Source organism: Pelophylax lessonae (genome assembly GCF_965119305.1).
Source record: "Pelophylax lessonae genome assembly, chromosome: 5".
Lineage (NCBI taxonomy): Eukaryota > Metazoa > Chordata > Amphibia > Anura > Ranidae > Pelophylax > Pelophylax lessonae.
In genome coordinates, this window is record NC_138772.1 from 518,590,011 (window position 1) to 518,603,864 (window position 13,854).

Sequence of the window (13,854 nt, forward strand, 5' to 3'; positions counted from 1 at the left end):
AACAATCCGAAAATCGGCAGATCGTTAGTCGGACGAAATTTCCCTTCCGATTTTCGTATCGTGTGTACGGGCCTTAAGACTGCAATGTAGAGCAGAGGTGTGGATGGAATGCGCAGAGGGGAGCTGTGGACAAAGACTGCAGAGGCGAGCTGTGGATGAGGGTGCAGAGGTGAGGAGTGAAAAAATGCACTCACTGACCCCAATGCTAAATGATATAATTGCAATCACTGACACCTATGCTGAGGGTGTTATTGTATCCACTGACAATAATGGCCTTACTTTATTCCCCCTTTCTCTTCAGGGTATTCCCAGGCCCTATTTAGTGTAATGCACATCATTAGGGGACCAGCTGGCTCTTCCCGGTTCTTGCAGCCAGTCACCTGTTAACACACCACAGCACATCATAGGCAAGAACCTAGATGAAACCCTTGATGACATAGCTAAGGAAGTTCAGGACTTGCAGCAGACAGTCGATGGATTGCAAAAGGACAGTGCTCAGGGGAGGGCTGACAGCCTTAGGTCTGGGGGGCAAGTCCAGTCAAGTGGCCCATTGAACCATCGAATCAGCTTACCATCCATGCCCACCTGGTTTTGGACTTGCAGCTGTATACAGTGTCTGGCCCCCTACATTAATCCAGCCCTGAGTGAGTCCTTTTTATCAGTTTTTACCACTTTTTAGAGTGGCCCGGGGGGCAATTGCCACCCTGCCCCACTTGCCAGTCCTCCCCTGACAGTGCTGGATCTCTTGGACCTTTGAGTTTTCTGAAGATAACCGACCAAAACAGGTAAGAATATATTTTAGAAATTGAACTTTGGGGGGTAAAAATTCTCTTTAACCACTTGCCGACTGCCGCAAGTACATATACTGTGGCGGTCAGCCCCTCACAGGCAAAGTGACGTATGGGTACGTCACTAGCCTGTGAGGCTCTGGGGAGCGAGTGCGTGCCGCCGGATGCGCGCTCCCGCTTGGTCACGGACCCCCCCCCCCCGCGCGTGTGCCCGGCGGACCCGATGTTGACGCTCTTTTTTTGTTTATAGCGCATGATCAAAAAATCGTACAGGTGATCAAATACCACCAAAAGAAAGCTCTGTTTGTGGGAAAAAAAGGACGTCAAATTCGTTTAGGTACAGCGTCGCACGACCGCGCAATTGTCCGTTAAAAGTCACACAGTGCCGAATCGCAAAATAGGCCCTGGTCAGGAAGGGGGTAAAATCTTCCGGGGCTTAAGTGATTAAAAAAACTGCCAAAAATTAAGCATGTGTAAAAAACTATTAAAAATACTTTCATCAGACCCCATCCACTTCTTTTAGAAGCACTGTTAACAGCAAACTACTTCATGGGAAGGCTGGGAGATTAAACTCCATTGAGAGTGAGCTCCTGCACTGTTCACTATAAATCTCAATGGGGCCTGCTGGGTCCAAAACATGTCAAAATAGCTTCACAAAGGTCATCCACACTACACCATTGGAGTAAATGGGAGTCAGTGGACTTGTTTTTAAATGCTCTTCAAATGCACGCCAAATGGAGAAAACAAGGTCTACTTGAGCCCCTATGTACTATATTTACCATTTGGGGTCCATGTTAGCAGGCAATATGTATGTGCTGGGATTCACCAACCATCTTTTTCACAGATTTAACCTTTTTTTTTTTTTTTTTTGGAATCGAGAAAACGGAGGCAGTATTTTCATCTTTTTGTTTCCCGGAATGCAGTTTTCTAAACTGTGAACCTATGAGATGGACACGTCGCCTTTGTCACCCCTTAATCCTGTTACCTGGTGGAGCTTTAGCCTGCAGGCTGAGACGAATCATCCTTTCCAAAGTCCTCAGCCTCTGGTTCATCTGCTGGAGTGCTTCTTTCTGTTCCTGCTGACTTGCTATCAACGTGGATAATGACTGTGAACTCTCTGAACTTTGTGGCTGAAGCCTGGGAAGAAAACAAAGCAACAGGGACCTTAGAGGCACACTCTTCATCTTCTATAGACTGTGCAGGCCATAGACCCCGTCATAGTTCCAATCTTCAAGGAGCAATTAAGGGTAAAAATAGTTCCTTCTCTTACAAGTGAGTACATTTTGGAGATCAAGTGTTCTGTACAAAAATTCATTTCTTAGAGCTGGGTATAGTAAAGCAATTACGGAACGCCTGCTGACCTCTGTTATTGTCAGACTAAACATTCCCATATGCTATGGAACTTTTCACCTGACCTTAACGTGCACCTGCAGCTCTGAAAAAAAGGCAAAAGCTCTAAAAAAAAAAAAAGCAGTATATGAAAGTTGGGTGCTATTCTTGATATAATAATAATACACTAGCTACATTTTCCTTAGATTGGCTCTTTTGAACCAGCAAAATGTATCAATAACCATCTAGTGTCAAGACTTACCTGTCCAGTTATAAATTAAAGTGGTTGTAAAGGCACAAGTTTTTTTACCTTCATGCAGCCCCCCCCAGCCCCCTAATACTTACCTGAGCCCCCTCTCAATCCACGGATGTCCACAAGAGCTCTCTGGGGACTCACACTCCTGATTGGCTTTTGGCAGCAATAGGAGCCAATCGATCACAGCCAGTGAGCCAATCAGGAGACAGAGGGGGCAGAGCTGAGCCGCGGCTCCGTGTATGACTAGACACACACAGCTGAGGCTTGGGAGCACGCCCACTTGAGTGCCCCTAGAGCAAGCTGCTTGCTGTGGGGGCACCCAGCAGGATGGAGGGGTTAGGAGTGCCAGCGTGGGACCTGAGAAGCGGAGGATGCAGGCTGCTCTGTGCAAAACCATTACACAGAGAAGGTAAGTATAACATGTCTGTTATTTAAAAAAAAAAAAAAAGTGAGCCAATCAGGAGACAGAGGGGACAGGGCTGAGCCCCGGCTCCATGTATGACTAGACACACACAGCTGAGGCTCAAGGAGCGCGCCCACTTAAATGCCCCTAGAGCAAGCTGCTTGCTATGGGGGCACCCAGCAGGATGGAGGGGTTAGGAGTGCCAGCGTGGGACCTGAGAAGCGGAGGATGCAGGCTGCTCTGTGCAAAACCATTACACAGAGAAGGTAAGTATAACATGTCTGTTATTTAAAAAAAAAAAAAAAAAAAGACTTTAATATCGCTTTAGTAGCACTGTCCCCGTGGGGCCTGCTGAATAGTGACTTGACGGGCTCCTATGGTTACCTTGAGATATGGTCCATGAATCCCTCCTTGCCCCTGATGGCTCATCACATAAATAAACAGTCTTTTTTTGGGGTTTATTTGGAACTGGGATAGGAGAAGGGAATAGTGGGATACTCCAGCTGAACGATTCACATCAGTTGAGGACATCTATCTTCAGAAGTTGATTGGAAACAGCTAGGCTGCCTAATCCACACTGCCACAAGTGTAGAAAGGGTTAAGTCTATTGCTCTTTACTTCCTAACAAGACGACTTGGTGGATATTGACTTATCTTCAGGACACTCTCACAAGCATTCCCTTTCAACTGACCACCGTCCACTGACTATCCTAGGAGCAGGGGTGGCCCCCCTCAGGTCAGGCCCCTTGACATGAGATTCTGTACTCACTGTACTGCAGAGACAGATCTTCCAGTGTCTCACCTCTCAGTCAGCTTCTCTGGACCTCCGGGTTCAGTTCCTCACTGCTACTCTCCAGGCCCTCAGGACGACCCCCTGAGGCCACATGACACCTCTACAGAGGAGGAGGCAGCCGCCCCCCTCCCTCCAGGACTCCGCTATCCAGACAAACGACCTCAAGCACATGTGCTCCTGGCTTTTATACAGTATCCCAACATGCACCGAGGCACTTTCCCTCTGCCAATCATCAGGACTGTATCAAAAGCCTATACATTCATTCGTCAGGTTTCCTCCCACTACCCAACATGCCTCCCCATTGGACCAGTGTGAAACACTCTCCAGACAGAATTAGTTGCATCCTGAGCACAATGAGCAGACGTCACTAACAGATCCTGCTCTCTGGTAGTCAGAGAACAATATAGATTTACCTGCAGCTCTTCTGGTAAGCAGACAGAGCTCAAACTATACTTTCTCACTAGCACCTACCTAAGAGGATGCTACACTTTAAATCTTAAATTTAGCAACTGTTTTTAAGAAATCAGCACAAGTGACAGTACCTACATTCATACACAAACTGAAGCATTATAAACACAGCAAGGGCCACAGAGGAATTGGTCCACTCCTGCTGCTTTGGGCCTCTTGGTTGAACTTATGGGGCATGGGCCCCATACAAGAGGACGGGTGCTACCCCCTTATCAGCAGCTCTGATGAGAAGTGTCCCTGTCGTAGTTAAAATCTTCTGTCCTCTGCCCCCAAACCCCTGTAGAGGTAATCTTCTAGTGTTGCAGGGGTTATTAGAGCTGCTGGATTTTTCACAGGTACTCGTCAGGCGTGCAGACTATGCCCACCCTTTCCGCCTACCATCCTCCAATAATAGATGCTGTACTATAGCTTCCATCAATAAAAAATGCTCTATGAATGGAGGATGGGCAGATGAACTGAAAGGTCCACCTTCTCCATTCATAGAGTCAGATAGTCGAATAAACACACACAAAAAATTGTATGTACTGTATATATGTATATATATATATATATATATATATATATATATATATATATATATATACAGTATATATATATACACTGCTCAAAAAATGAAAGGAACACTTTTATTCAGAATATAGCATCAAGTCAGTTAAACTCCTGGGATATTGATCTGATCAGTTAAGTAGCAGAGGGGGTTGTTAATCAGTTTCAGCTGCTTTGGTGTTAATTAAATTAACAACAGGTGCACTAGATGGGCAACATTGAGACAACCCACAAAACAGGAATAGTCTTAAAGGTGGAGGCCAGAGAAATTTTTTTCCTTACTCATCTTTTCTGACTGTTTTTCACTAGTTTTGTATTTGGCTAGGGTCAGTGTGACTACTGGTAGCATGAGGCGATACCTGGACCCTATAGAGGTTGTACAGGCAGTCCAACTCCTCCAGGATGCACATCAATATGTGCCATTGCCAGAAGGTTTGCTGTATTTCCCAGGACAGTCTCAAGAGCATGGAGGAGATTCCAGAAGGCAGGCAGTTTCTCTAGGGGAGCTGGACAGGGCCATAGTAAGTCCTTAAGCAATCAGCAGGACTGGTATCTGCTCCTTTGTGCAAGGAGGAACAAGATGAGCGCTGCCAGAGCCAGTGAATGTCTATGACCAAACAATCAGAAACAGACTTCATGAGGGTGGCTTGAGGGCCCAAGGTGCTCTAGTGGGCCCTGTGCTCACATGTGACAGACGTGAAAGGGTCTGGTGAAGCCGTGGAGAACGTTATGCTGCCTGTAACATCGTTCAGCATGACCAGTTTGGTGGTGAGTCAGTGATTGTGACGGGAGTCACTTTGGCGCCGGGTGACCAGGAAACTGGGGTGCACTGGGGATATGGTTTGGATTGCTCCAAATGGGACAGTGATATTCAGGAATGATGTCTCTCTTGAAATATGAAGATTTTATTCCCTGTACTTTGTGAGGTCTATGACCAAGAAGTACAACTCCTAATATGGGCATTCCAGGAAGTTTAATGTGGAGACTGACTGTCTATTGCCTAACGATGTTGCTTTTGTCTGAATAGGTAAGTAATATTCTTGTCTAAGGTGGCTTTCTATTCACCTTTTGTTAAGTGTGCTAATGAACTCACCTGTTGTCTGCTAAGGGATGTATTGACACTCAGAGTAATGTGTATTGGGGGCTCGTTATGTAGCCATTGTGTGATGTTGGGGGCTGGATTTAGGTCATTGTTCATGTAGTGACTGCATTACTTCTAACGTGTATATAAAGAGTGTATTCCTTTTCAATAAACAGTCTGATTCCTGCTTGACCCTCAATACAGAGCCTTGTCTAGTACTTGGGGGGGGGGGGGGGGGTTTGTATGGGTTTCTTGTTCGGCTGAGTGGAGTGCCCGGTAGCTGCCTTTGTGTTCGGGAATAGAATGTCCTAAGCGACTGTAACCCTTTTCATACCCGGGGTGTCGTTACAGTGATGATCTGAGGAGGCATATCCATGAAGGGATGCACAGACCTCTACAGGCTAGACAATGGCACCCAGACTGCTATTAGGTATTGGGATGAAATTCTTGGATCCATCGTCAGACCCTACGCTGGTGTAGTGGGTCCTGGGTTCCTCCTGGTTCACAACTCTACCCGGCGAGAGTATGCAGCCAGTTCCTGGAGGATGAAGGAACTGATACTATTGAATGGCCCTCACGCTCGCCTGACCTAAATCCAAAAGAACCCCTCTGGAACATTATGCCCTGCTGATCCCACCCTCTGACCTTCTAATCTCTGTTCTATGCCCTGCTGACCCCATCCTCTGTCCTGCTAACCCCAGTCCTCTGTCCTGCTGAGCACATCCATTGCCCTGCTGACCCTGTCCAATATTCTGCCAGCCCCTGACCTCTGCCCCACTGACTCTTCTCTTGTCCTTTGCCCTGACAACCCTTGTCTTGTCCTCTGCCCTCTTGACTCTTGTACTCTGCCCTGATGACCCCATCCTCTGCCATGCTGACCCTATCCGCTTCCCTGTTGGCCCCAGTCCTCTGCTCTGCTGATCCCTGTTCTATGTTCTGCTGACCCCAACCTATGCCTTGCTGACCCCACCATCCTCTTCAATGCTGACCACCTCCTGTGCCATGCTGACCCTACCCAACCTTCCTGTTAACCCCATCCTCTTCCCTGCTGACTCCATCCTCTACCTTGCCGACCGCTATGTTATGCCCTGCTGACCCTGTCTTATGTCCTGCTGACCCTTGTACACTGCACTGCTGACCCCATCCTCTGAAATGCTGACTCCCATCTTCTGCCCTGCTAACTCCTGTCCCCTGCACTGCTAACCCCTGTACACTGCCCTGCTGACTCTCTCTCCTTTGCTCTGTTGACCCCTTGTCCTCTCCTGCTAACTTCTGTTGTCCATCCTGCTGAACCCTGTCCTTTGCCCTGCTGTCCTCCCATCTTCTACCTTGCTGGCTTCTGTACACTGCCCTACAAACTGTTGACCCTATCCTCTGTCCTGTTGTCCTCCCATCATTTGCCCCTTACTTTTTTTTTAACTGCAACCCCACATCAGACAGGCCAGATCCAGTCCTGGTGTTGAGTTGGATGCCCCAAGCTGCCTGCTCTAATTTTCGACTGGTAATTAACCAGCTATTGGAAATTACAAATTTAGAAGTGCAGGAATGGGGACTGATCTGAGGTCTGATAGTGCAGAAATTTGGGTGATCTAAGGTCTGATAGTGTAGGAATTGGGGCATTCTGAGGTCTAATAGTGTAGGAATCGTGGTGATCTGAGATGTGAGTGTGCATGATTTGGGGTGATCAGAGGTATGAAGCTGTAGCTTTGGAGGTGATCTGAGGTGTGAGGGTGTAGGATTTGGGGATGATCTGAGGTATGATGATTCAGGAACTGGAGCCGATCTGAGGTGTGAAGATGCAGATATTAGGCTGATCTAAGGTCTGATGGTACAAGAACTGGAAATGACCTGACGTGGAAAGGTGCAGGATTTAAGGTGATCTGAGGTGTGAAGGTGTAGGAATTGGTGTGATCTGAATTGTGATGGTGCAGGAATTGTGGCTGACCTGAGGTGTGAAAGTGCAGGAATTGGGGTGATCCGAGGTGTGAAGGTGAAGGAATTGGGGTGATCTGAAGTGTGAAGGTGCAGGAGCTGGGGTAAACTGAGGTTGATAGTGCAGGAACTGGGTTGATATGAGGTATGAAGGTGCAGGAAATGAGGTAATCTGAGATGTGAAGGTGCAGGAATTAAGGTGATCTGAGGTATGGATGTGCATGAATTGGGGCTGATCTGAGGTGTGAAGGTGCAGGAATTGGGGTGATCTGAGGTGTGAAGGTGCTGGAACTGGGGCTGATCTGAGGTATGAAGGTGCAGTGATTGGGGCTGATCTGAAGTGTGATGGTGCAGGAATTGAGGCTGATCTGAGGTGTGATAGTGCAGGAGCTGGGGCTGATCTGAGGTGTAAAGGTTTAGGAATTAGGACTGATCTGAGGTGGGAAGAAGCAGGAATTGGGGGCGAATCTGAAGTGTAAAGGTGCAGGTATTGGGGTGATCTGAGGTCTAACGTGCAGGAACTGGGGTGATCTGAGGTGTGAAGGTGCAAAGCTCAACTTTCATTTCTCACTATTATTCAACTTGTTTACAGCATTTACTTTATAAAATGTCTTTTTGTGAATGAGAGTGTCAAGTTGAAATTTTTTTTATTGTAGCTGGCACTCTCAATTTCTTTGAAAACATCTGTACAGGGTTTCAGTCCAGTAGACTTGTCAAAAACAGAGTTTTGTTTCATTTCTGTATAGCAGTTCACACTCTGCAATAGCTGATTCATTAGGCCTCGTTTAGACTTGTGGTGGTGGGGGGCAATAATGTATGGCTGAGCCACAATTTTGCTGCCGGACAACATACCCCCTCTCTTTAAGCTGCAATAGGCAGCAGATGTGGATGTTTATATGCCGCGGCCATGATACTTCCCTCTTGCGACAAAATTGCCCCCACATGTAACAATTAGCGGTGGCTACAAAGGCTGCAGATGGCTACACATTCAAGTCAATAGGGAAGCACCACAAACAGCCTGCAACCGTGTGCAATACACGTATTTACAGTGTGTTTGTCGGCAAAAATTAGATGAAAACAGGTGGCGTGGACAAGTTACATTGTTTCCTCGCCGCCTGTTAAAGCATGATGCAAGGGTGTCATTCAAACCAACCCTGTAAGGGGGCATTCTTCTTTTTTAGCACCACCAATGCAAGGGGTAATTCCCAATGACTCCCTATAAGCTAATCATACCAGGAATCCCCTAAGACCTGAAATTCTTTTTAGGAGTTCCTGTGGAGTAAAACATTTGAGAAAGGCTGGCCTTAAGTGTGAGGCTATTTTTTGCACTGGTTTAAAGTTCTCCAATTATTCTGGTTGAATTCAAGGACATCTCACCACTGCTGAAGCCACTTCTTCTACCCTCTATCTCATGGACTCACCGGGTGCTAGAGCCCAGGAGCCCACCCTCTCTTCACTTGGCATACAAACTAAAAAAAGAGGCTGCACACCAATAAAGGCCTAAACATCCAAAAAGTTTTATTAAGCAAGGAGGTAGATGACAGAACACAATGCAAAGACCTTCTGCCTCTGGCCACAGCTCCAATGTGTTTTGTCCTTGATATGGTCTCTATGATTGAGCCCTGCCAATGGTGAATTGTGTTGGAGATGTGACCAGAGGTAGAGGTCTTTGCAGTGCGTGCTGTCATCTACCTACTTGCTTAATAAAACCTTGTGGATGCAGTGGCATCTTAAGAGCATTATAGGCCCCGGGCAATGCAGTGCACTGGGGCCCTGCCTACACAATCACCCACGAGATTAAAATTGCTAATTATTGATAAGGCTCAATTTATTGGTACAGCAGTGCCAGGCTAAAGACAGCTTCCAAGTTGGGCGGCTGGGTCCGGTGAACATACACACGGACTCGACTGTCCTCTGACAGGCAGACAGGCATTCCTGCAGTTGTGGGCTCCCCCTCTATGGCCCAAGTGGCCTGACCGCAGCGTAGGGCCGACAGGCGCTTGCCACCTGCTAAGTTCGGCAGCGGGATGCACACAGGAATTGGGACTAATGCTTGGCTGGGCTGGGTCGCTGGGCAGGTGGGGCACCCCAGGCAAGTGGGGCCCCTGGGCAACTGCCCATCCGGTAAGATGGCCCTGTGTGGATGGTTGAAACCTCATTGGTGTTTGGCCCATCTTTTCAGTTCTTCTGGTCGAATGCTATTTTTCTCTTAGGATCGAATGGTAGGACATGTTACAACAGGCAGCAAGTAGAAGCTGACATTTTGCACATAATACAAGCACTGCGGGTGTTATTTGTGACTTTGCGCAAAAGCTGAGACATTCTCAATGCAAATCTCTTTTTTTATAAGTAGACCCCTTGGTGTGCAGGTTCTCTGCATAGGTTCACTTTAAGAATCACTACGCCTCCCATCACCCATTTAAAGATTAAAGCCTCTTATGTTTCCGTCTTATGATTATTCTATGCCTCTCTACAGGAAACTAGTCACTTTCTCAGCATTAAAACTTCATGCTGAGGAGAGATTCATCCCACGAGTCGTGTTTGCTGTCTCCAATGCGTTTCATAGTGACGTACCTCTGCAGGCTATTGGTCTGTTGAGGTTTCGGGCTGGATTTCGTGTTTCCATGGATACACTTCTTTTTCTGCATGCCGGCTAACTCGCTCTTCAGCTTCCTCTCTTTGACTATCTGCATCAGTTCCCCCAGTTCTTCCTGCAGGAGAGAAAGTAGGTTGTTGCTGTGATCGGGCACTGGAGAGTAGTCTGAATACATTAGCCGAGAGGAACGAGGATTCATACATTTTTCAATAGACTCTTCCCACCAGAACATCACAGAGACTTGATAAAGAGGAATATTTCATGGTATTAAGACTAAACGCTGATGGGGGGAGAGAAGAAGAAGGAGCTGACAATCTGAATACAAGAGTCAGATTTGTAGCCACAAGGTTTTTATCTAATAGAAAAAGATGTTTTTATTTAGAGGTCCCATCTTAAACAATTGCCCTAGATGCATGAAGTTTGCTGGAAACTGATGAAACAACAGCATAACTTTTGGAACAGCTACTAAATGATCTATGCTAGTACAGCAGCAGAAAACTGTCCACTTTCATATAAAGAGTCTTTACAACCACAAAGTGAATTTTTAAAGAATTGCGCATATATATATATATATATATATACTGATATCATTGTAGGGAATGAGCAAGAGGTTCCAGTTCTGCACAAAAAGTACCCTACAGGAAAAAGAAGCCATATGGACGACAAAAAAACGGCAGTGGGATACTCCAATAAAAAAGTAATAAACTTTATTTAATCAATAAAATGTGATTATTTAGATGCCCAGCTGCAACATGGGTCATGAGCCAACATTTAGGTGAGATGACAATACTGTGCACACAAAAACAGAAAATGAGACACTGGACAAACATATATAGCGATACGTCCGGACGCCAGGTGCTCCATGGACTCTGACAGCACAGCCATCTCTATCCCTTAACTAAATCAATGTGTGTGTAGGAATTCTGAAGAGGGCAAGCCCCTGGGAGCTCGAGCTGTGCAATACCATAAAATATTTATTGACAAATTGTTAAAACAACGTGTATTCTACTCACAAGAGTACTCTATGTACAAGCGAAAAAGAGAGAGAGTCCCTTCAGCTGTCCAGAGACCACAGGACCGTGATGCTTAGTTGTGATAGGCAAACTTGAAGGTGTCCATATGGCTAACGCGTTTCGAGGGAGAACCCTCTTCAGGCAGACAGCGTTGTGTTGCTTTCTCACCACCTGCTATAACCTCTTGGACCCCACAGAAGTATGCAGTTATGAGGCGCTTGCAATTACTTGAATATTGAATTGTTCATATTTCATGTTAGAAGTTTACAATGACAGCTACAGCGCAGTCGCACACTTCTATTGGATGAGATCTATTGATATCCTCCCAGAACCCTGCCTACCTGTGTGCCCCCGATGCGCGCATCAGGAGCGCTCTGTGATTGCTGTGTTCCTCAGACACAGCTGATCACAGATCGTGGTAAAGGGCCTATCACAGCGGCCCTTTACCATGCGATCAGCTGTGTCCGATCAGAGCTAATCACAGAATTTGCCAGTTATCAGCAGTCCTCTTCTTATCCTTAAAGCACGCGAGGAGAGAGAGTCAGTAAGTAGGAATCCACACAGGGGACATCTACACTGATAATCAGGGCACTGATTATCAGTGCAGCCCCATCAGTGTCCACCAGTTCTTCCTGTCAGTGCTCATCAGTGATGCCTGTCAGTGCCCATCAGTGCTGCCTATTAGTGCCCATCAGTGCCCATCATTGCCACCTATCAATGCCTATCAGTGGCCATCAGTGCTGCGTATCAGTGGCCATTAGTGCCACATATCAGTGCAGCCTTATTAGTGCCTTCTCATCAGTGCCCATCAGTGCTGCCTCATCAGTGCAGCCCATCAGTGCAGCCTCTTCAGCACACATCAGGGAAGAAGAAAAACTACCTATTTACAAATTTTATAAAAAAAAAAATCATATTTTTTGGTCTTTTTTAGTTTGTTTAGCAAGAAATAAAAAAATCCAGTGGTGGTTAAATACCACCAAAAGAAAGCTCTATCTGTCTCAAAAAAATGATAAAAACTTCATTTGGGTACAGTGAAAATTGAAAATTGGCCTGGGCAGGAAGGGGGTCAAAGTGCCTGGTAGGCAAGTGGTTAAGTCTAGGGGGCACAGAAAGGAGTCATCTCCTCCAATCCTCTGCGCTACTAGATGCTGGATCTAGACCAGATTCTTCTCCGCCATGTTCCAGCGGTCTAAAGTTCTGACATCATCAAGACAGATGATCATAGCCCTGTTTTAGACATGATGACACTGAGGGACAGTCCACCACCAGAGCATGGGGGAGCACCATCTGTCAGGGAGAGGAGGACTAGGTAAGTACTTTTCATCTCTACTAGAATAAACAAGCAGTTCATTTTTGCAGTGCACATGCAGCCCCACTACAAGGGAAAATTTTTAGTGAGTGTTCCTGGAGTCAGGCTTTAAAGTAGACACCTACTCAAAACTCACCAGGTGGCCCCACCCCTTCATTTATTTAGCGGCGGGAGGCGGTGGAGCTGTCAAATGCGGCAGCCTTCGTTGGGCCAGGATTGTGGAGAATATTAACATGGGGACAAGGTACTTTGCCCCAAATCACCCCCCCCCCCCCCCAAATGAAGGGCATATGGGCAGACATGATTCAGAAAGAGGAGGGGCGGGGCGCTTGCTTGTCCCCTCCTTTCTTGGCCTGCCAGGCTGCATACTCAGATAAGGGCCTGGTATGGATTGGGGGAACCCCTACACTGTTATTTTCACATTTTTTTTATTCCTGGCAACTTTTTTTTTACAATTAACTGATGACTCTTCCGTTGTTAAGGATGCGGTGGCCGACCCTCTCCTTAACAACCAGCTATTCACTGATTGTTAAGGACACCGGTGGCCTCCGTTTAAAAAAAACAAACGATGGGCACCGGCGTTTAGCAGAGTTTAGGAGCTGTCAGTGTTTTTCTATCAAAACGCTGCTGCTCCAGAACCTGCTGGCAATAAATGCTGCTAAAAGCCTATGTGTGCATGAACACATAGGATAACATGCAGGGGAGTTTAGAGGCAGTAAAAAAAAAAACGTGTGTCGGCCAAAACAGCAGCTGTAAAAATGCCCAGTGTCTATGAGGCCGAAGTGGAGTGGTACACTTTATTATTATATAATTCATCCCTACTAAGCCTTGGTGCACACTAGAATGCGGTTCGGGGAACCTACGATCTGTGAGATTTTCCTGCACCGCATTTAAATTGCACTGCCCTTGCGATCTGCAGCAGGTATAAGTGCAATCTTAATGACATCTCACAGCAGATTGCATGGTACAAAATGACCATGAGATCTGGTTGCAGTGCAGTTTCAAAATTGGTGCATGCACACGATGCAGTATGATTTTAGCCCATTCAAAATTAATGGCCTCAAATCGCACCGCACTGAATTGCATGTGAATTGCACAGGAATGTGGTCCGGTTTCTGTTCGATTCTTATATGGTTTATAGTGTATACTGAGAATAAGGGCTCATTTACACTTGAGTTTGGAGGGTTTTTAAAAAACGTGGCTGAGTTGAGCATTTACCACTCCTCCAACAGCCATCCCTGAAACTGCAAATACAGCGGATAGGGGTGTTCACATTGTTTGCTTTGCAGCTGCAGCAATAGTTGAGTGCCCAGTTGCAGTACCTTCTATTGAAGGTGACCC

At 46.5% G+C, this 13,854-nt stretch overlaps 1 protein-coding gene across 1 annotated transcript in view; it reads right to left on the reverse strand.

Moving 5' to 3' along the window:
• The window catches only part of LOC309555380 (uncharacterized protein), a 274,470-nt gene that overhangs the window by 26,834 nt on the left and 233,782 nt on the right, over positions 1 to 13,854 (reverse strand). Inside the window, exons 18-19 of the mRNA XM_082257368.1 lie at positions 10,170 to 10,306; positions 1,774 to 1,925 (exon numbers count right to left, since the gene is read on the reverse strand). Coding sequence (XP_082113494.1) covers positions 1,774 to 1,925; positions 10,170 to 10,306 — 289 coding nt within the window. The remainder of the gene's footprint in view (positions 1 to 1,773; positions 1,926 to 10,169; positions 10,307 to 13,854) is intronic.